Source organism: Phoxinus phoxinus (genome assembly GCF_949152265.1).
Source record: "Phoxinus phoxinus genome assembly, chromosome: 4".
Lineage (NCBI taxonomy): Eukaryota > Metazoa > Chordata > Actinopteri > Cypriniformes > Leuciscidae > Phoxinus > Phoxinus phoxinus.
In genome coordinates, this window is record NC_136879.1 from 17,849,841 (window position 1) to 17,872,495 (window position 22,655).

The 22,655-nt window shown below is 43.3% G+C and overlaps 2 protein-coding genes across 2 annotated transcripts; both read left to right on the top strand.

Moving 5' to 3' along the window:
- Window positions 1-3,429: 3,429 nt before the first annotated feature.
- On the top strand, window positions 3,430-4,462 carry LOC306996844 (chemokine XC receptor 1-like; the record flags this gene model as incomplete). Its single annotated transcript, XM_079609748.1, has 1 exon — window positions 3,430-4,462. The coding sequence occupies exon 1, from the start codon at window positions 3,632-3,634 to the stop codon at window positions 4,460-4,462; it is 831 nt and encodes a 276-aa protein (XP_079465874.1). The 5' UTR covers window positions 3,430-3,631.
- A 4,685-nt stretch (window positions 4,463-9,147) lies between these two features.
- LOC306997231 (chemokine XC receptor 1-like) lies at window positions 9,148-10,101 on the top strand. Its single transcript, XM_079610448.1, has one exon. The coding sequence runs from the start codon at window positions 9,209-9,211 to the stop codon at window positions 10,034-10,036; it is 828 nt and encodes a 275-aa protein (XP_079466574.1). The 5' UTR covers window positions 9,148-9,208; the 3' UTR covers window positions 10,037-10,101.
- Window positions 10,102-22,655: the final 12,554 nt, after the last annotated feature.

Sequence of the window (22,655 nt, forward strand, 5' to 3'; positions counted from 1 at the left end):
CACCGCTTCGCTTTGAAGAGTGTGCTGCTGTCCCCCGCTGCACAAGCTCGTTAGGATTGTTATTGTTTGCGTGTACTGGATGCGCGTACGGAATCTGGATGCTGGAGAAGGTAGGGAGAGTTTGCTAATCGTGCGCTGTTGCATGACATGCGTGCCTTTGAAGTGCTAGTCGTATTTAAGAATATGTCCTAATCTTTACCCTTTCTCAGTTGTGAGAACCTGAGTTCCCTTCTAGAGAAAGCTACGTTTCTGTTTCCTCGACGATCGGTATGTATTAGTTTTACGTGCGTATTAATTTGGAGAATTTATCTAGCAGAGTAACAATCTTATGTTGTTTATAGGTCCATAAAGGGCTATAACTCATTCCAGACGGGGTTCTTCGTGTTCATTTACTGCCGCAGTGCTGTCCTGTTTCAATTCGGCTGCAACTGTTACTGTCAACTGATCCAACTGCACGTTGGGGCTTTAGTTGATTTCTTTTAGTTTCGCTTTGACTTTATGTAGTTTTCATTTTTCTTCGAGTTGAGATTAACTACAGAGATTGGTGCTAACATCTGAACTGCCATCTTTGTTCCTCTCTCATTCTAATATATTTTGGTTCTTTCTATTTTGTTTTTTTTATTTGTATTTGATTTTGCTTTAAAGTTGAACTCTTTATTTTCTTATTATTTTCTGAAATAATAGTTCGTTTCTTTAACTCATTCCAAATTGTTGGACCGGTTTGTTTAACCATTTTGCTGGAAGTTGTGTTTTTCCTTTATTGATTTCTATATGTTTTGCTGCCATTGACATCTGGTTATTTTTGCCCAACTGTTTACTTCAATTCATTAATTATAGTGTTTTGGTTACTTTGATTTTGAGCATTTATAATCCTTCCAACTAGTAAAGTGCCTTTCTTTATTTTATTTCTGTATTTGATGTATATTCTTTGTGTGTGTGTTGGCAGGGCCTGAGCACCAGGGGCAGAGGATTCTCCTTTGGTGACGGTATCTTTCTCACCGTGTGCAGTGCTTGATATTAACACGTGTGCGTGTGTGTGTGTGTGTGCGCGCACAGTGAAGTGCAGTGGTGCTGCGTCTGCGGGTGGCATGCTACGACTCCCTGCCTCGGTGCCTCTTGCCCCTGCCTCGACCAGGTTCTAAACCTTTAGGGGTTCATTGAATTTGAACGAAGTGCCTGATATCCTTTTTATTGTTCCCTTTTTAGAATTGTCAATAAAAGTTTTGTACCATGACCCATGTCTCTGACCTCATTAGGTGATACGAACCTGTGTGTGTGCCTTTTGTTGGGCTTATTCTAATTCTTTGGGTGAAATTCCCAGAGTGGCGTAGTCGGAATGTGAATGATACAATCTTATTAATTATAATTCTTTAAGAAGCCCCCGTACACTGCCCTCGTGTCACACGCCACACAACTAATGTGACTGTCAGAGGGGGACAGGGAACGACCGCATCCAGAAACGCATGGGTGGAATGACATCTTGAAAAAGACCCATGTTGCTCTTTCAGGAAATGAAAACAGGGGAATGATCATGGCAACACTGACAGGGATGGTGCAGCCTGTAACAAAAACAAACACAAAAAGGAATGCTGTTAAAACAGCAGTTGAGAGCTCAGAAGACTCGCGACCACCGCTGCACTCCCGCTGTAGAACCACCAGCACCGGGAGAGACTTCCAGAAGAAGCACCGACACACTCGCTCGTTGAATGAATCAACACTCTTCAGAGACACCGTCATGAAGACCGCAATCGGCTCCGAAGCGAAAGACAAGTGGTGCGTGTATCCACATCCGTATTTATACCGGCGCTGCGGGGCAGATCGTGGATGCAAAGCTCGCACGCCAATGTGTGCACTGGCTTGTTTTATCAATACTCGAAGATGACAGGCTCCCTAAGCGTGATCCCAATCAGTACGGTACGTCCGACTACGTCGATCGTGACCGAACTGAGAGGGAACTCAAGGAGGTAGCATTCGACTCATTGAACTGAGAGCTGAATCTCTCCGATATGGACGGAGTGCACTGTAGTGTACAGAGGATTTGAATGACGCTTCTTAGCAGAATGCATAACAACTTAAGCTTAAGTCATTAGTCTTTGTGTATATATAACCCTTATTTTACAGTGGTTCCAACCACTATTGGAGAGTGTTAGGTTTTGTTCAAGTCCTTGTTTATTTTGTTCATGTTTATTTAAATAAAGCTGCAAATGGGTTCTCACTGCTGACTTCTTTTTCAGAGTAGTAGGCCACAACACAATTTCTCTTATGAACACAACAACCATCATATGAGTTTCCTTAAACTTTGATTTCTTTTTACAACTTTTGACAACGTTTTACTAGATTTTACATTGTGTCATAAACGTAACACATAAGTTACATTGTGATTCCTCTTTAAATGTGATTCCTCACAATGAAAAGTCTGTGTAAATGTACCTTTAATGTGGCTTATGTGTCTTGGACGTGTAAAGTGGTTCAGAACCGGTTAGTGTTCAATGTTACAAACTGATTTACTGATGTACTTTTTGTAGATTGTTATTCCAATAAAACACATCATGACCCAGTGTCGCCTTTTCCCTATTGATGGTTGCCACAGAGATTATAGTAATAATCTTGACTTCCTGTCAACACAAATGTCTAAAGCATTTATTCCCTCTCTAACTTATATATTCTCAGTCTAAGAATTTGCATTTTAGGTGTTGAATAAGTGGCACCTGTGTTGTTTAGTGTCAGATAAATTAATATGATTTGGGAGGACTGAACAAACAAATTGTAACTTCCTTTTTACAAATTTGAGTGATTATTGATTTGAACACTTACTAATACACAATATAGCTAAATGTATAAATTGAATGTGCGATAAGTCACTGCTTAAAAAGGTCTGCCAAAAGCTTGAAAATAAAATGCAATGTAAAACAATAATCCAGTTGCTGTCGGACATTGAGGAGCAGTTGATAAATGTTGTGTAAAATGTCTAGTCAAGTCAGTGATATTTAGTGGAATTAAAACACAAGTCTGCAAAATAAAATTGACAAACAAAAAGTGTCTGCATTTGCTGTTGAAATTATAATCAAAAAGACGATCTGTCTTTTTGATTATAAATGTTATCTTTTGCATACCAGGTGTTTTATGTGACGTGCATCAGAATAAATCATACACACATGTGGCATCTGAAGTCAGTGTACAAAACACAGCACAGAGATTTATACATATCCAGAGAGACCGGACATTCACTTTTCAGGTGATAAACTCAAATTGTTGAGTCAATTACATGTTTTTATGTTTTTACAATTAATAAGCAGAAACATTTAAATGTGTTGATTCGGTCTTGTTGTAGAGCAAGTTTATTGAGTATTTCACTGAAAAGAAATAACACTTTATTTAAAATTCAATCAAGTGAAACAAGTGGTAAGAATAGAAAGAGGTTGTTTTTGTAGGCTATAAATAGCTACTGCCTTTGTATAACCATTTTTTGCAGATTTAACAATGATGTACTTTTGGTTCTTTGAGTTTAAATTGGAAAATTTGTAGATTTACAGATTGGATGTGAACTTAATTTACACTTCTCTCTTCTCATAAATCATAGTTACATTATTATGTTTTGTCGGCTGCTGAACTGAGGAAGACAAACACAGAGATGAATAACTTTACAGTGAACTTCACCACATCTGAGACCTCTACAAACTCCACAACTCAGTCCTTTGAGTTAATGAACAGTCTGAACATCTGTGGATACACCATTTCTTTGTTGTTTGGTCTTCCAACACACTCCTATGTTATATGGCTCATCATCACAGGAAGAGGAAGTGGAGTCGCATCTGAGTTCTTCATCCTCAATCTCTCTGTTTGTGAGCTTGGTGTCTGTCTGACTAGTTTGATCAGTGCACTGTCATTTCGTTTTTTTAGTCTCTTAACATTCAAATTATTTTTACTAGGATTTGTCATCACCGGCCGTCCTGTGTTTCAGTGTCTGATCTGTGTTGAGCGTTACCTGGCAGTGGTTCATCCTGTAACCTTTCTGAAGTACAAACCTCTGAGATATAGAGTGATCTGCTGCGCTGTAAGCTGGATATCTATTCTTGGCTCCTGTTTAATGTGCCTGATATTTTCTGACAACTTAGAAATTACATTTATGTTGTCAGTGCAGTTCCTCCTCTTCCTCTCCATTCAGTTGTTTTGTCTTGTGGCTGTTCTCAGAGCTCTGAAGCAGTCAGGACCAGGAGAGAGAGGGAGAGAGAAGGAAAACTGCATGAAGAGAAGAGCATTTTATCTCATTCTAATAACTACTGTGAGCATGGCTATTATGTTTGTCCCATATATAGTCCTAGGAGTTGCTACCATTCTGAAAAAACAGATTATTAGGGCACTTTTGTCCATTGGTTTGATCAGTTATATGCTGGCTGGTTTTGTTCAGCCTGTTCTTTATCTGCACCGGGCTGTAAAACTCTCTCTTTCTTCGAAATTATAGTGTTTCTAACAGAACGGGCAAGTTAAAGCAGCTTAATGATGCCTCCAAATATTTATTTAGCTGTGTCCAAGATTTAACAGATTTTTGTGTTTTAAATTTAACATGCTAAGTGTGTGATACATTGGTGAGTTTCCATGTACGGTAAATACTTTCGTGCAGCATAAGTCATAAATATATATTTATAGTCAGTCTACATAACACAGCACAGAGATGTATACATCCAGAGAGACTGGGCTTTCACTTTGTAAGTGCCAAACTCTATTTATTTAAAATTATTGTTTTCAACCACAACAAAACTGCAACAATGACACTTTGTTGGTTTGGCATTCCATATGGCTAATTCAACCCTTTAAGCTATTGGGTAAAATGAGTCTGAGCTCTTTTTTTCTTCTTTTGACAGAAGTAACAATTTAAATGAAATCCATCAATGGGAAATATGATACACAATTATATTTTGCACTTGGATGTATATGGACCCAGTTTCTACTGAATATAGATCCATATTTTGTATACATTTTATATTTAGATCATGCTACATTACCATATTTTGTAAGCTGCTGAACTGATAAGAAAAAGTCAGAGGAGATTAATAACTTTACAGTGAACTTCACCACACCTGAAGCATCTACAAACTTCACAACTCATTCCACTGGGCAAATGAACTGTCTGGACATCTGGACATCATTGCTTTTTAGTTTTATTATACACTCATATGGCTCATCATCACAGGACCAGAAAGTGGAGTTGCATCAGAGTTCTTCATCCTCAATCTCTCTGTTTGTGAGATTGTTAACTGTCTGAATGGTTTGATCTTTATACCCTCAGTTTGGTTTGTAAGTCTCAGGACTTTATAAACTTTTTTTAATAGGTCATCACTGGCCGTCCTGTGTTTCAGTGTCTGATCTGTGTTGAGCGTTACCTGGCAGTGGTTCATCCTGTAACCTTTCTGAAGTACAAACCTCTCAGATATAGAGTGATCTGCTGCACTGTAACCTGGATATCTATTCTTGGCTCCTGCTTCTGTTCCTTTTTAATTGACTTCACAAAAAAATGGACAAATACATACACATTTTTTCTCGCTGCAGTTCCTATCAGCCCTCTGCATCCAGTTGTTTTGTGTTGTGGCTGTTCTCAGAGCTCTGAAGCAGTCAGGACCAGGAGAGAGAAGAAGAGAGAGATTTTTAAGAATTGTAAGTTTTTGGCATGTTGTTTGTTTATTCAAATAAAAAACGTTATCAATGACAGAGTGTCCCTTTTTTTGTTTTGTTTACATATTTTATAGCTACACCTGTACACGGTCTATTACCCAAAACTTTTCTTAAGCCTGAGAAATTATGCATAAAAAGTAAAATGTGCAACAAACTGAAGATATACATATTCCAATATTGGTTAAGAACACTTGCTCCATATACATCAATCAAAAGCCCATCATAGATATGACACATTTAAATTTGGTTCGCTTTACTTATATCTAGTTAGGAGTTATTCCTATTTATATTTAATGAGTCTAACATCAAATATATAAATAGCGTCATCTATGAAATTTATTTAAGTTTGATCAACTCAATGTAGTTAAATTTAGGAAAGAGGTCCTCCTGCCTATAGGCAATAGGTTTATTTGATATGCCTATCAGACTCAACAGCTTTTGATGATACATTCAATGTTACTCACAGAATGAATCATAAATAAATGCCGGAAAAAAAAAACTTGTACCATTCTAGCAATTCGCAAGTGAACTAAAGCGGTGACAGCAGATCGTCTCGGTTACGTATCGTTCCCTGAAGGAGGGAACGGAGACGTAGTCGGATGTAAGACACCAATGTGTCCCTGAGCAAGACACTTAACCCCTAGTTGCTCCAGAGGCGTGTGACCTCTGACATATAGCAATTGTAAGTCGCTTTGGATAAAAGCGTCAGCTAAATGAATAAATGTAAAATGTAAATGTAAATGTACCGTACTGATTGGGATCACGCTTAGGGAGTCTGTCATCTTCGAGTATTGATAAAACGAGCCAATGCACACATTGGCGTGCAAGTTTTTCATCCATGCTCCGCCCCACAGCATGGGTATAAATACGGATGTGAATGCACGCACCACTTGTTTTTTGCTGAGGAGCCGAGCGGAGCCCGGAGTCAGCGGTGGTCCAGCAATAATGGGGACGGGACTACGTCTCCGTTCTCTCCTTCAGGGAACGAGGGTTACATATGTAACCAAGATGTTCCCTTTCAGTTTGGTCACAACTGAAAGGGAACCGTACTGATTGGGATCCCCATTAAACGCCACTAGTGCTGCACATTCCAGTGCCTAGACAAAAGCTTCCTGATCCCCCGCATTATTGAGGCGGAGATAGGACAGGGCTTAGGCCAGGGAAGTCAATACTGTTCCGCAAGACCCACTCAGTCAGACTTGTTAACACTGGGAAAGAGTGCCTTTTCGTTGGAAAGAAAGGCACGCTTTCCAAAAAAAAAGGCATGCTCGGATGCACCACCACGTCCATTGCCGAAGGGTGTGGAGGATCTCAAAAGGGTTCGGCTAAAGAGGAACTCTACTGGAGCAAGAATGGCGCACGTATCCAGTCCATAGGAGGGGAGTGGCGCAGCAAGCCAACACTTCGAACCAGGCTTACAGTGAAAATGAAGCTCTAGCGCAAGTTCTGCCGGGAAGACTCAATTGTTACGTAACTTATTACCTTCTCATCTATCCAATCATATCCTTATACTTTTGGTATAAAAGGTTGGTACTTACACACGTCTGAGTTCGCAGATGCTGTCGCTCCATTCACCTCCACCCTCCCCACCACCTCCAAGATGGGACCTTCCCTTAATTTTCCTTAACACCACCAAGACGGGTCCTTCCCTCCATCCTCCACATAACACCAAGATGTCTTTCTCCTCCATCCACCCCACCACCACCACCAGATGGCCCCTTCCCTTACTTCGCAGGGGGTCGGCTGCGCCCCTGCCTTCGTCTTCAGGCAGGATATGCAGAGTCCGAACCCTAGGATTGCAAGCTACGGACGGGGCCTACGCCAAAGAACTTGATTGCTTGCTGAGCTTTTAATAAATGTTAATTGTCACAGTATTTATTCTCCCGAGTCTTTCTGGTAGAACTGGCTTCATATGAAGAGAGGCCATGGGAAGCAACCGGCTCGACACATAGGCTATTTTTCTAGCAAACGTGTTTGGTGTCTCCCAGCCCCCAGCTCTAAAAATATCTGTCAGCGAGGCACCCTGTGTCTTTGCCCAGGAAGGAGCTACACTCTCTCTTTGGAGAGGCTCACTACACAGGTGGGCATGGTGCACATTGGGTAAACACACCAAGATGATGGCAACCACTATCCAGTGGGCCAATCTCTCCTTGGAAACAGCCTTCCCTTCTGCTGGTCTCCGTAGCAGACAAGAGCTAGTCTGCGGTCCCGAGGCATTGCAGTCTGTCCAGTTCTAACCGCAAGGAGCGGAAGGGACAAAAAAAAGCCAGGACTGGGTCTGCCTCCTCCGAGGCAGCGCTTACAGGCTCACCACCTGGTTCCATTTTAAGGGAGAGGTAGGAACCTTGAGCGCATATCCAGGCCGGGGTCTCAGGATACCATGAGAGTTGGCTGTCCCGAATTCCAGGGGCGATTCGTCGACCAAAAATGCGTGCAGGTCCCCTACCTTCTTGATAGAGGCAAGCAAGGAGGAGAACTGTTACTTTAAAAACAGGGTTAACTCAGCTGCCTGCAGTGGCTCAAGGGAAAGTCTCTGCTGTGCAGTAGCACCAGAGATAAGTCCCAAGAAGGTAAAGAGGAGGCGCGAGGGGGATTCAGTATCCTCGCTCCCCTCAGGAACCTGATGATCAAGGCGGGCTACCCATGGATTTGTATCCACTAAATCATGATGTGTGTTAATAAGGCCACATACACTTAGAGGGTGGAGAGAGACAGGCCTCGGTCCAACCCATCTTGCAGGAAAGCAGCACGGAGTGACCGAACACCTTCGGGGGGTCTTCTCGGTAGAGAAGAACAACATTCAACAAATAGGTTCCACTTCAGGGCGTAAGCATGCTTCATAGAGGGTGGTCAAGATGTTTGGTTTACAAGATGTTTGGTTTCGTTTCTTTGACTTTTTCTATGGTATCTGTAGCCCACTTATAGTCAAAACTGATTCATTGTAGTTTTTGTCCAGGCAGCGCATGAGATCGTTGATGTCCCATCATCTTACCAAGTTCAATAATATCTACAAAATGCAAGTGTAATTTCATGACATGGTAAATCTGTAGTCACAATTTAGCTATTAAACGCCTATTAGACGTCTTTTAAATGCAAAATTGTCTGTCTTTTTGATTATAAATGTTATCTTTTGCATACCTGGTGTTTTATGTGACGTGCATCAGATTAAATCATACACACATGTGGCATCTGAAGTCAGTGTACAAAACACAGCACAGAGATTTATACACATCCAGAGAGACCGGACATTCACTCTTCAGGTGATAAACTCAAATTGTTGAGTCAATTACATGTTTTTATGTTTTTACAATTAATAAGCAGAAACATTTATACTGTGTTGATTCGGTCTTGTTGTAGAGCAAGTTTATTGAGTATTTCACTGAAAAGAAAAAACAATTGATTTAAAATTCAATCAAGTGAAACAAGTGGTAAGAATAGAAAGAGGATGTGAACTTAATTTACACTTCTCTCTTCTCATAAATCATAGTTACATTATTATGTTTTGTCGGCTGCTGAACTGAGGAAGACAAACACAGAGATGAATAACTTTACAGTGAACTTCACCACAACTGAGACATCTACAAACTCTTCTACGTCTTTTGAGTTAATGAACAGTCTGGACATCTGTGGATACACCATTGGTTTGTTGTTTGGTCTTCCAACACACTCCTATGTTATATGGCTCATCATCACAGGACCAGAAAGTGGAGTCGCATCAGAGTTCTTCATCCTCAATCTCTCTGTTTGTGAGCTTGGTGTCTGTCTGACTAGTTTGATCAGTGCACTCTCATTTCGTTTTTTTAGTCTCTTATCATTCAAATTCTTTTTACTAGGATTTGTCATCACCGGCCGTCCTCTGTTTCAGTGTCTGATCTGTGTCGAGCGTTACCTGGCAGTTGTTCATCCTGTAACCTTTCTGAAGTACAAACCTCTCAGATATAGAGTGATCTGCTGCACTGTAAGCTGGATATCTATTCTTGGCTCCTGTTTACTGTGCCTGATATTTTCTGACAACTTAAAACCTACATTGTTCTTGTCAGTGCATTTCCTCCTCTTCCTCTCCATTCAGTTGTTTTGTCTTGTGGCTGTTCTCAGAGCTCTGAAGCAGTCAGGACCAGGAGAGAGAGGGAGAGAGAAGGAAAACTGCATGAAGAGAAGAGCATTTTATCTCATTATAATAACTACTGTGAGCATGGCTATTATGTTTGTCCCATTTATAGTCATAGGAGTTGTTACCATTCTGAAAAAACAGATTATTAGGGCACTTTGGTCCATTGGTTTGATCAGTTATATGCTGGCTGGTTTTGTTCAGCCTGTTCTTTATCTGCACCGGGCTGTAAAACTCTCTCTTTCTTCGAAATTATAGAATTAACACAGATTTTTGTGTTTTAAATGTAACATGTGTGTGATACATCAGTGCGTTTCCATACGGTAAATGTTTTCGTGCAGCACAAGTCATAAATATATATAGTCAGTCTACATAACGTTCAGAGAGTCTGGGTTCTCTTACGAGAGATACTCTCGTACTGCGTAGTAAGACTACGCTTTGGGGAAAATCCTTTTCCACGAGAATACTGAAGCCAAAAATTATCCTTAATTTTGTATAAATGTAAAACGCGTTGCCGCAGCATACAGACATACGCAAGGCAGCTCGCACGCCGATTGCCTGCTGTGCGGGCAACTGCTTGAGCCTATCGAGCGAGACCTAGAGTGACGTCACACCCAATGAGGGCGCTTCGCGCCCTTCTGCGTCACGTCCCGCCGAAACGGGCGTGGCTTAGGGCTATAAATTGCGCTCGCAGGCTCATTTCTCTGATTTTTAATCCTTCAGAGAAGCCGCGCCGTCGAAGAAGCATCTCAGCGGAACGAGTCGAGAAGCTGCTGGCCACGCCGCCTTCATCGCCTTCCTGCTGCGCTATCCGGCGCCTATATCCTTTTCTCAATTGCTAGTGTGTGCTCGCCGGCGCGACACACACTCTATCTAAAAGAGTAGCGTCTTTTTAAAGATGCCTTCCTGCGGCTCGTGCAGAGCCACACTCAGCGACGGGGACCGCCATTTTACCTGCGTTTCCTGCCTGGGTGAGCAAAACGCGGCTCTCGCGCTCGCCGACGGCGGCTGCCCTCACTGCGAGCTGTTGCCTTCAGCCCGCCCACAACCGACTGGACGGCTACTTCCTACCCGGGGAGCGCTCTTCACCTGCATCCAAGCCGGCGCCCTTCCTTCCTGAGCTTCACGAAGAGGTCGCTAGGGCTTGAAGCTTCCCGTTTTCAACCAGGACAAGGTCTTCTGTTTCACTGGCGTTCTCCGCTGTCGACGACGCCAAGAACAGAGGTTACCTCTCCCTGCCGCCAGTCGAGGAGCCGATCGCAGCGCACTTATGCCCGCCCTCCGCTGGACGCCGTGCTAAGATGCCGCTGCCCTCAAAGGCTTGCCGCATGACGTCATCCCTGCTCCACCGCGCTTTCGTCGCTAATGGACAGGCTGCGTCAGCGCTGCACACCATGGCCACGCTCCAGATCTACCAGGCTGATCTCCTCCGCAAGCTGGACGAGAAAGGACCTGAAGCGATCTGGGTGGCGGACCTGAGGAGCGCTACGGACCTTGCTCTCCGCGCCTCTAAGTCCGCAGCACAGGCCATAGGACGGAGCATGGCCACGCTCACCGTGTCTGAGAGGCATCTATGGTTGTCGCGTCGAGACCTCGGTAGAATCGAAAGTAGCACATCTACTTCGAGCCGAAATTCAGAAACTTCTGAGCAAAGGGGCTATAGAACCTTTATCTCAAGCTCAGAGCGAAGGGGGGCTTTACAGCAGATACTTCCTGGTACCCAAGAAAGACGGGGGTCTAAGACCCATACTAGATCTGAGGCAACTGAACAAAGCGCTTATGAAGCGCCAGTTCAAGATGCTCACGACCAGAAAAATCCTCGCGCATGTTCGCCAAGGGGACTGGTTTGTGTCAATAGATCTAAGATTGCGTCACGTCACAGGCGATTTTTGAGATTCGCCTTCGAGGGTCAGGCATATCAGTACACAGTCCTGCCGTTCGGCTTGTCCCTGGCACCCCGTACATTTACAAAGTGCATGGACGCAGCGCTCGTTACCCTCAAACTCCGGGGCGTTCGAGTGCTGAACTATTTGGACGACTGGCTCATTCTAGCCCAATCTCATTCAGAGATCATGGCGCACAGAGCTATGCTACTGGATCACCTCGAGAATCTCGGTCTCACAGTGAACTGGGAAAAGAGTTCGCTATTCCCCAGACAGATTATTTATTTTCTGGGAATAGAACTGAACTCGCTGTCGATGACAGCACAGCTGTCACCACAGCGCGCACTACATATTCAGCGCACAGTCAGCTCTTTCCGCTGCGGCGCTGTAGTCCCTCTCAAGAGATTTCAAAAGATGCTAGGTCTGATGGCCTCAGCATCATCAGTCCTCCAGCTGGGCCTGCTGCGCATGCGCCCGCTGCAGCTCTGGCTCAAAGGGAGGGTGCCTCACAGTGCGTGGGCCACCGGTCGGCTTCGCCTCAAGGTCAATCAAGCATGCGTTGCAGCTTTGAACCCTTGGAGGTTGAAAGACTGGTACCATTCAGGTGTAAGCCTGAGGACTTCCTCGAGACTGAGGGTGGTGTCTACGGATGCATCCAACGCAGGATGGGGAGCGCTGCTCGAGGGCAGACCGCTGTTTGGCCTATGGTCAGAGCGGGAGAAGCTCCTTCATATAAACTGCCTCGAGATGTTAGCAGTGAGCAAAGCGCTCACGCTCTTTCATCCCCCTGATAACGGGGTGCCACGTCCTGGTACGTTCAGACAACATATCAGTGGTATCCTACATAAATCGCCAGGACTGCCTCAGGTCCCTGTTTCTGTACAGGCTAACCAGATGCCTCCTGATATGGGCACGCAGCAACCTGCTCTCACTGAAAGCAGCGCATGTGCCAGGGGCTCCTGAACGTTGGACCAGACAGACTGTCCAGGAACCACGTTCTGACAGGAGAATGGTCTTTGCACCCACAGACAGTATGGCTGCTGTGGAAAAAATTCGGCAGAGCGGATGTAGACCTGTTTGCGTCTCAGGAAAACGCTCACTGTCCAGAATTTTTCTCTAAAAGCGAGGACGCCCTGGCCCACTCGTGGCCTCGTCGTCCTTTTTATGCTTTTCCCCCTGTCTCCCTCCTGACCCAAGTGGTGGAGAGGATCAGGGAGGAAGGATGCTCAGTGCTGCTGGTAGCGCCACTCTGGTTGAACCAGCCCTGATTCCCAGTTGTGATGCAGTTAGCAAGCACCGCCCCGTGGCCAGTGCCTCTGAGGAGGGATCTCCTTTCTCAAGCCAATGGTTCAATTTGGCATCCTCACCCGGAACTATGGTCCCTTCACGTGTGGGCCATCAACGGGTATCCGCTGACCTCCCACAGGGAGTGTTAAACACGATCACGCAGGCCAGAGCTCCGTCTACGCGACGTCTCTATGCCTCTAAGTGGTCAGTATTTTCTGGTTGGTGCACAGCTCGTGGCGTGTCACCCCCAGATTGCGGAGTGGCAGAGGTTCTATCTTTCCTACAAGAGCTGTTGGATAAGGGAAGGTCCCCTTCCACGCTCAAAGTGTATGTGGCGGCCATAGCGGCGTTCTCTGAAACAGCGCTTGGCCAGTCTATAGGAAGGAACAATTTAGTCATTCGGTTCCTAAAAGGAGCTAAGAGACTGAATCCCCCCAGACCTCCCACAGTTCCCATATGGGACCTTTCTACGGTGCTGGAAGCCATGAAGGGTCGTCCGTTTGAGCCCTTACAGGAGATTGATATTAAACACCTGTCGTTCAAGAAGGTGTTTCTTCTGGCTCTCGCTTCAGTGAAGCGCATTGGGGACTTACACGCGCTCTTAGTGAGTGCTACGTGCATGGAGTTTGGACCTAATGACTTATTAGGGTTATACTAGGGTTATACTCAAACCTAAGCATGGTTATGTCCCAAAATCCCTATATACACCGTTTAGGGCACAGGTAATTTCCCTGTCTGCCCTACTGGTCACTGGGGAAAATGAGGACGAGAGTTTTCTCTGCCCGGTCAGGGCATTAAGAGCTTATGTGTCTCGCTCGTCTGCCTTCAGACAGACGGAGCAGCTCTTTGTTTCGTTCAGCGGGCGTTCTAAGGGACTAGCCGCTTCGAAACAGAGCCTATCCAGATGGATTGTGGACGCTAAAGCTCTAGCTTACACAACCAAGGGCATACAATGCCCTTTGGGTGTCATAGCGCACTCCACGAGAAGCATGGCTTCTTCGTGGGCCTGGTCAAGTGGGATTGCCTTGCAAGATATCTGTATGGCGGCAGCCTTGGCCTCCCCGTCTACATTTATAAGGTTTTATAACCTAGAGGTTCCCGCTCTACAAGCCAGGTTACTATCGGTCTGGTATGGCCAAAATTTGTTAGACTGAAGTCTCAGTCTTTGATATGGCTATGATAAATAGCAGGGCTGCTCTGAGCCGCCATTTTTTGGAAGATAGTGGCTAAAACCCCCTTCTTTCAGGATTCCCTGTGAGTCCCCTGGGTGATTATGCACTGTATGAACCCCAGCTGATTGATCTGGGTCTATGGTGTCGGATCCCGGCATTCACAGCGTTTTACATTATGTTCACCAAAGCGTAGTCTTACTACGCAGTACGAGAGTATCTCTCGTAAGAGAACGTACTCGGTTACTAACGTAACCTCGGTTCTCTCTAGAGAGGGGAATGAGTACTGCGTATCCTGCCGTGCATGCACTCTGGTTGCTTCACTGTTAAAAATCAGAGAAATGAGCCTGCGAGCGCAATTTATAGCCCTAAGCCACGCCCGTTTCGGCGGGACGTGACGCAGAAGGGGACGCGAAGCGCCCTCATTGGGTGTGACGTCACTCTAGGTCTCGCTCGATAGGCTCAAGCAGTTGCCCGCACAGCAGCCAATCGGCGCGCGAGCTGCCTCGCCTATGTCTGTATCCTGCGGCAACGCGTTTTACATTTATACAAAATTAAGAATAATTTTTGGCTTCAGTATTCTCGTGGAAAATAATTTATCCCAAAGCGTAGTCTTACTACGCAGTACTCGTTCCTCTCTCTAGAGAGAACCGAGGTTACGTTAGTAAACGAGTACGCTTTCACTTTGTAGGTGCCAAACTCTATTTATTAAAATGTATTGTTTTCAACCACAACAATACTGCAACAATGACACTTTGTTAACATTAAAATCAGTAGATGGAAAAATGTAATGTCATATTTTGTGAATTCACTGGAAGAGAAAGCGGGCAGCAGAGTGAGATGAATCGTGCAAGAGTTGCGCGGCGCTCCATAAACAGCAGTTTTCACTTGAATGTAAATGTACAAAATTTCTTCTGAATATAGATCCATATTTTGTATACATTTTATATTTAGATCATGCTACATTACCATATTTTGTAAGCTGCTGAACTGATAAGAAAAAGTCAGAGGAGATGAATAACTTTACAGTGAACTTCACCACACCTGAAGCATCTACAAACTCCACAACTCATTCCACTGGGCAAATGAACTGGACATCTGGACATCATTGTTTTTTAGTCTTATAATACACTCCTATGGCTCATCATCACAGGACCAGAAAGTGGAGTTGCATCAGAGTTCTTCATCCTCAATCTCTCTGTTTATCTCTCACTTCCCTTTTATCCAAAGAGACGGAACTAGGCTATTTGCACTGTATTTATCAATGAGAAATACATCATGCTAAAATAATCTGTCATAGCCTACTGTAGCTCACATCAATGGGGTCGCTGGAACATACTTCTGCTTCAAATATTGTGCATAGTAACTTAAAAGTGAATGGTGGTTTCAGACATTATTTTATTAAAGTGCAATAATGTTAGTGCCGCACTCGTACTGACTCTTATTCTGCCGACAGAAAGAAAAGCTCGTACTGAAGGCGGAGCGGTTTGACCAATCAGATGAAAGGGGCGTTTCAGCGCCGCCCACATGCGCGGACGAAATATCGAACCCATAAACCGATTTGTAAACCACAAACGAAAAATGAAAAATCGAGCCAAAATCAAATTTTTCGTTTTTTAAACTAAACAAAAAAACGAATAAACGAGCTGTTTTTTCATTTCTCGTTATTCCTTTCCAAATAGGAAATTAAATTATCAGATGATACACGGACCCTGCTCTTATGCACCATGAAATTGTGATATATGATTTAATTGTTTTTTAATAATTTTAAATAATTGATTAAAAAATTGACTGTTAAATTAAATAATTGTATGCTAAATGCGGTTATTTTTTATTTTATTATACTGTAAAATTATAAATTCAGTTTTTGGAGCTGATATATTGCTTTTCTTTTTCCTGTGTAGCATTAAAGGGCCACAATTACTCACTGACTTATAGTTACAGCTTGATGTGGTGGTTTTGGTTATGTTATATGTGCAAGTCAGTGATCTGCACGCTAATTACGATTATCTGCAAATCAGTTAATAATGAAATACACCATTACATTTGTTTAACAATTTTAAGTTTTTGCCAATAGTCTGTTGTTTGTTTATTCAAATAAATCACTGATAAAAATGATTTTGTGGTGAAGTAAATACTACAGAAAAAAACAATGTAATTTACAAGAAAAAGTTAGTTCAGGCAATAATAAAAAAAAAAGAAGAAGTAAATTCTATATTAGTACTCAATTCAATTGTGTAGAAATTAAAGCGTAAATATCAACGTAAAATTATTCAACTTTTCTGATACTGGTGTTCCCATCATGCACTGGGCCTTGAATAATTTAATGAGGTTGATTTTTCACTGTTTTCCAGCTGTATTTACACCGATGTATCATTGCTTTTGTTGTTAGGTTTAGTAACTTGCCATTTTGTGACATTTGGAGTTTATTTTCTACTCAAAATGACACATTCAAACACAAAAACAATCCAACAAATTATCCAATATTTATGCATATACAGTAGGCAAAACATATGCATATTCGAATATTGGTTAAGAACACTTGCTCCATATACATCACTCAAAAGCCCATCATAGATATGACACATTTAAATTTGGTTCACTTTACTTATATCTAGTTAGGAGTAATTAATTTTTATATTTAATGAGTCTAACATAAAATGTTTAAATAGTGTCATCTATTAAATTTATTTAAGTTTGATCAACTCAATGTAGTTTCATTTAGGAAAGAGGTCCTCCTGCCCATAGGCTGTAGGTTTATTTGATATGCCTATCAGACTCAAAAGTGTTTGATGATCCATTAAATGTTACTCACAGAATGAATCATAAATAAATGAAAAAAAAAAACAAAAAAACAACCTTGTACCATTGTAGCAATTCGCAAGTGAACTAAAGTGGTGACAGAAGATCATCTCGCCTACACGGACTTTGCATCTAATGCTGGAAAGAGCAGTGCTAAATGTTGTGTGTAATCGCACAATTATGGAAAAGACTGGGACAACTTCTAACTTTAACAGACATCTGTCACGGATGCACCCAGAAAAGTAAGTAAAATGCTTTCCATTGGCTAACATTAGCTTAAAAAAAACTATTATTGACTAATGCATATATGATAATAAACAGAGGAAGCTAAAGTTGAGCGATGTCTGCCTATTTGGCATCAGATGTCGACGATGTCTAACGTACAGTGAAACACTGATGAGGGGAGGGGATGGGGGGGGGGGTAGGGGATAACGTAACACTCATTTAACAGTGGATAAGTTCCTCAACATCTCATCAGCAATTTAGATTTTTAGCAGCTGAGCTGACCACTAAGGAGCGAATACAATACAATACAATACAAACTTTATTTATAAAGCACATTTAAAAACAAGCAAGTTGACCAAAGTGCTGTATATTGACATTTAAACAGTAAATAGATAAACTACAACAGACAATTTCAACGCCTATCATGCTGGGTTAAAAGCTAAGGAATAAAGATGAGTTTTAAGTTGTGCTTTAAAAACTGCGAGGCTGGGGGCCAGTCTGACATGAAGAGGCAATGCATTCCACAGTTTAGGTGCTGCAGCTGAGAAAGCTCGATCCCCTCTGCTCTTTAGCCGTGTTTTAGGAACAACAAGGAGAAACTGGTTTGCGGACCTCAAGGACCTTGACGGAGCATGTGGCTTTAACAGCTCAGTAATATAAACAGGAGCAAGTCCATGAAGAGCTTTAAAAACAAACAACAAAATCTTAAAAACGATTCTAGAACTAACAGGCAGCCAGTGAAGAGAAGCTAAAATAGGGGTGATATGTTCGCGCTTACGAGTTCCAGTGAGGAGGCGAGCGGCAGCATTTTGAACTAATTGAAGACGAGATAGGGAGGCCTGGCTGGCACCTACATACAGAGCATTGCAATAATCAAGGCGAGTTGTGATAAGCGCATGTATAACCCTTTCGAAGTCTGTGAAGGATAAGAGTGGCTTAATTTTTGTAAGTAGCCTAAGTTGAAAAAACTGATAAAGAGCCAGCTGGCAGAAGCATCGAGTGTTGCTGTTACTACAGACATTTGGAGTGATCGCAAGATGCGGCCATTCCTTGGAGTGACAGCACACACAGTGACTGAGGTAAACCATGTACTCAGCCTTCAGTCATATCTTCTTACCTGCGAAAGGGTCCATGGCAAACACACCGGAGAAAAGATTGCAATGATGTTTGAATGCTGTGCTGAAGAGTATCTTATTAAGAATAAGATCAACTTTGTCATCACTGATAATGCGTCAAACATGAGGAAGGCATTCCAGGCCAGATTTCTGCCAGAGCCAGAGGAAGATGAGGCTGCAGAAGTTCATGATCCCAGGACATTCATGGAGTCGGAGGATAAAATCTGGCAAGACTTGACACCAGAAGATCTAGAGACAGTCAATGCCACTTTGGATGAGAACTGTAAGATGCAGAGACTGTCGTGCTTCACACATTCACTGCAGTTGGTCATAAAAGATGGTTTGAAAGAAGCCAGTGGGCTGTCAGGCACCCTAGCCAAGCTGTCCCGTACAGCCAACCTCCTCCACAGCGGCACCTCATTTAAAGACTGCTTTGAAGCATACTTCGGTGATGCAACAGTTCCAACAGCAAATGCTACGTGATGGAATTCCACTTTGAAGCAAGTAAAGGCATATGTGAATTTTGACATACAAAACCTAGCATATGTGTTGGACTCAGAGGGGCACAAAAGTCTAATCCTATCACAGCGAGAATATGCTCAGCTTAAAGAACTGATTGAAGTTCTCGATCCATTCTTAGAGGCAACCAACCTGACTCGGGGAGAGAAAACTGTCACTGTCAGTGTTGTTTGTGCCCTGTGTCCTCACTCTGCACAGTCATCTGCAGGAAATAAGTGGAAGAGTCAGATACTGTGGACCGCTGGTGAGAGCTCTGGAGAACTTCATAAAAGCAAGGTTCACAGAGATCTTCAGTGCAGTGATGATGCCGGGATGTGAGCCAGATGAAGGAAGAGGTCCCACCAAATTTCCTTTCACCATTGCCTACTTTGTAGCATCTGTGTTGGACCCAGCATTTGGTTTCCAGTGGCTAGAACATGATGTGCAGCTGGACAATAGCATTAAAGGGGAACTAAAGAGTCAAATAAAAGGTGATAATTTTTTTTCTTGTTTACCTCTATGGGCCCTATTTTGACGATCTGAAACGCAAGTGTCAAAGTGCAAATTGCAAGTAACTTTGTGGGCGGATCCCGGCGCTGTTGCTATTTTCCCAGCGGGATAAATGACTCTTGCGCCCGACGCAAATGTAAAAGGGGTTGGTCTGAAGTAGCTTCATTATTCATAGGTGTGGTTTGGGCGTAACGTGAAATAAACCAATCAGAGCGCCATCTCACATTCCCTTTAAGAGCCGGCGCGCTTGTTCCATGGCGGATTGCTATTATAACGGCGGATTTGCCAGCGCACGCCAGGAGCAGTTCACAGCCGAGGAAACCGACGTTCTCGTCAGGACCGTAAAACACAGAGAAGTGACATTGGGGATGATGGGAGAAACCCACCCAAATTAGGTTCGGTTAAACAGGCGTATAATTTGGGTAGTAAATGTGTAGCTAGCCTAATCTAGAATTTTTTTTTTTTTAATCTAAATAGATCTTTTTCACATCTTCACGGACACAACAATGATTTCCCTCGTGTGTTAATATTTTTCCTTGTAATAATGTATGATTTGCAAAAATGAAAACTGCTGCGTCTGTTTATAATTATTAGAGAATCAAAGTGGATGCGCGTTAACACACTGCATTATGGCCAAGCACGCGCCCTTAAAATACCATATCACTAACGCGAAACGCGCCACTGTCTTTAGACTGGGTTTTTCCTGGTCAGTGGCGCAATTGCTTTCTAAAACTGGAAAATAGCACCAGGGGAGTTTTGCGCCGGAACACGCCTCCTCTTTGCGCTGAACCGCCCCGGCGAGCGCAAGTTCATTCCCTAATTTACCGACGTGCGTCTGTGGAGGGAAAAGTCCGCTGTGCGCGGGTGCAAAATAGGAATGATACATGCGTCGGTGTTCAAAGTCAATTGCGCTGGGTGCAAGATAGGGCCCTATGAGTTTTATGTCCACATTTAATATGTAAGCCCATTTAATAACATATGTATAACATATCTCTCCTGCCACCTTTTGTTTCAGAGTATATCAAAGCAGAAGGCGAGAAACAACAGTCATCATCATCAGCCGCTGCAACCGGGCCAGGGGTAGGTGATGCTCCAGCATCTCCTCCTGAGACCCCTCAGAAAAAGCTGAAATTTTTCTCCCACTATCAGAAGACTCCCTCCTCCTCTAACAACAAGCCATCTGTCCATGCTCAGTTGACTGCATATCTTGACTTGATCGCCGAGCAGGACTCAGTCCCATGCTTTGGGTTTTGGCAGCAACACAAAGCCAAGTTCCCTGCACACTATCAGCTTGCCACACAGGTATTCTGTATTCCTGCCACCAGTGCACCCATTGAAAGGGTATTTAGCCATGGAGGCATTTTGATGAGGCCTCGCCGTGCAAGGCTGAGTAGTACCATGCTTTCAAATCTGATGCTTTTAAAATACAACATGAAAATGCAGCATGATTAAAGATGCAATTTGTAAATTGTCTACGCTAGGGGTCTCTCAATAACAACAATTAAACTAAACACATGCTTTTGATGGCGTCGTAAAGTTGTTTGATGGCGTCATGTGTTGCAAAGTGTATATGTCAAATCAGTAAATAAACTCCCTTTGCAATCGTGACAGTGGTGTCATTTTTGTTTAATGTAGAACCTCTTTTATACATTTTATCAGCTCTTTAAAGGTGCCAGAGTGGAGACATAATAGGCACTGGGGGCTCGAGAATCGACTCGGACTCGAACACAGGACTCGAGACTCGACTCGGACTCGAAATCAGGTAATGGTGACTCGACTTGGACTCGACTCGGACTCTTCTTTGGTGACTCGGACTCAAACACTGGGACTCGAGACTCGACTCGGACTCGACAGTTGGTGACTCGACTACAACACTGCCGCCAGCCTGCCAGGGGCACATTCGCTCAACACCGAAGTGTAGCAAATAGCGCTGACATCGTACGTCGAGTATGCTGGTACAGAGGAGCCAGCTGGACCGGTTGGGAGCAATTTAAAGGGGTGGTTGATTATGATTTCACTTTTCTAACTTTAGATAGTATGGAAGATATTTGCTTTTAAAGAAATTGCTTTTTAAGGACTACAACAAACGGCTGGCAGGGACTACACGACATTCCTCCCGGGTTAGAGACATCACTAACCCTAAAATGTACATAAAACCCACCCCCGATTTATAGATTATCATGACAGAATAGGCTAATCAATGACTAGACGATAGTTAACTCCACATCAGCTGCCTAAATTCTTCAACTAACCATTCAGAAATGTCCTGTTGCTTTCTACATGTTGTCACTTCTTCTTGAGTCTCTCCATCATTGTCTGAATCCGGTTTGTACATAAAAGACTAAAAGTTTTTAAATGTTCAGTGTGAGGTAAAAGGACACAAGCTGTTGAAGCGGACGAAGGCGAGTCTCGATCTCAACACCGCGATAATCATGTTCTCGAGAAATGAGAACATGAACTATCCTCAAAAGCTGCTTTAGCGTGCTGTAAGCCCAAGCAGCCTAAGCAGAGCGTGGATTCAAAGCTTGCACGCCAATGTGTGCACTGGCTCGTTTTATCAATTCTCAAAGATGACAGGCTCCCTAAGCGTGATCCCAATAAGTACGGTACGTCCGACTATGTCGAACTGAGAGGGAACTCAAGGTGGTAGCATTCGACTCATTGAACTGAGAGCTGAATCTCTCCGATATGAACAGAGTGCGCTGTAGTGTACAGAGGATTTGAATGACGCTTCTTAGCACAATGCATAACAACTTCCTGGAAGCTTAAGTCATTAGTCTTTGTGTATATATAGCCCTCTGTGGTGAGCAGGACGAGGTCGAGGGATGTGAGAGAACAGCGCGAGACCAGTGGCGTGATTACTGATGAGCGACACCTGCACGACGTATCTCGCATCTCTCATGGAGGAGTGGAAGCATAAAAGGAGGAGCAACGACAGTGGAGATCGAGAGAGGAACAGGCCTGATTTTATGTTGCGTTTTATTTCTGTTTTGTGTGGCCAGCAGTCGTCCGCGAGGGGCTGCTGGCTTATACTTTCATTTTTGTATTTGTTTATTTATTTGTTTTGTTTATTAAGTGTTGAATGTTTGCCGGCTCCCGCCTCTTTCTTAACAACGAACCTTGCTACACCCTCATTTTACTATTGTCTCTTGTCAAGCTTTGTTCCCTGTAACACTATCGGTGTTAGGTTTTGTTCAAGTCCTTGTTTATTTTGTTCATGTTTATTTGAATAAAGCTGCACATGGGTTCTTACGTCACAAGAACTGACTTCTGTTTCAGAATAGTAGGCCACAACACAATTTCGCTTATCTGAACTCCAGTCATGAGTATCCTTAAACTTTGATATCATGCCAATTGCATCTACTGCATATTTTTTTTACCAGATTTA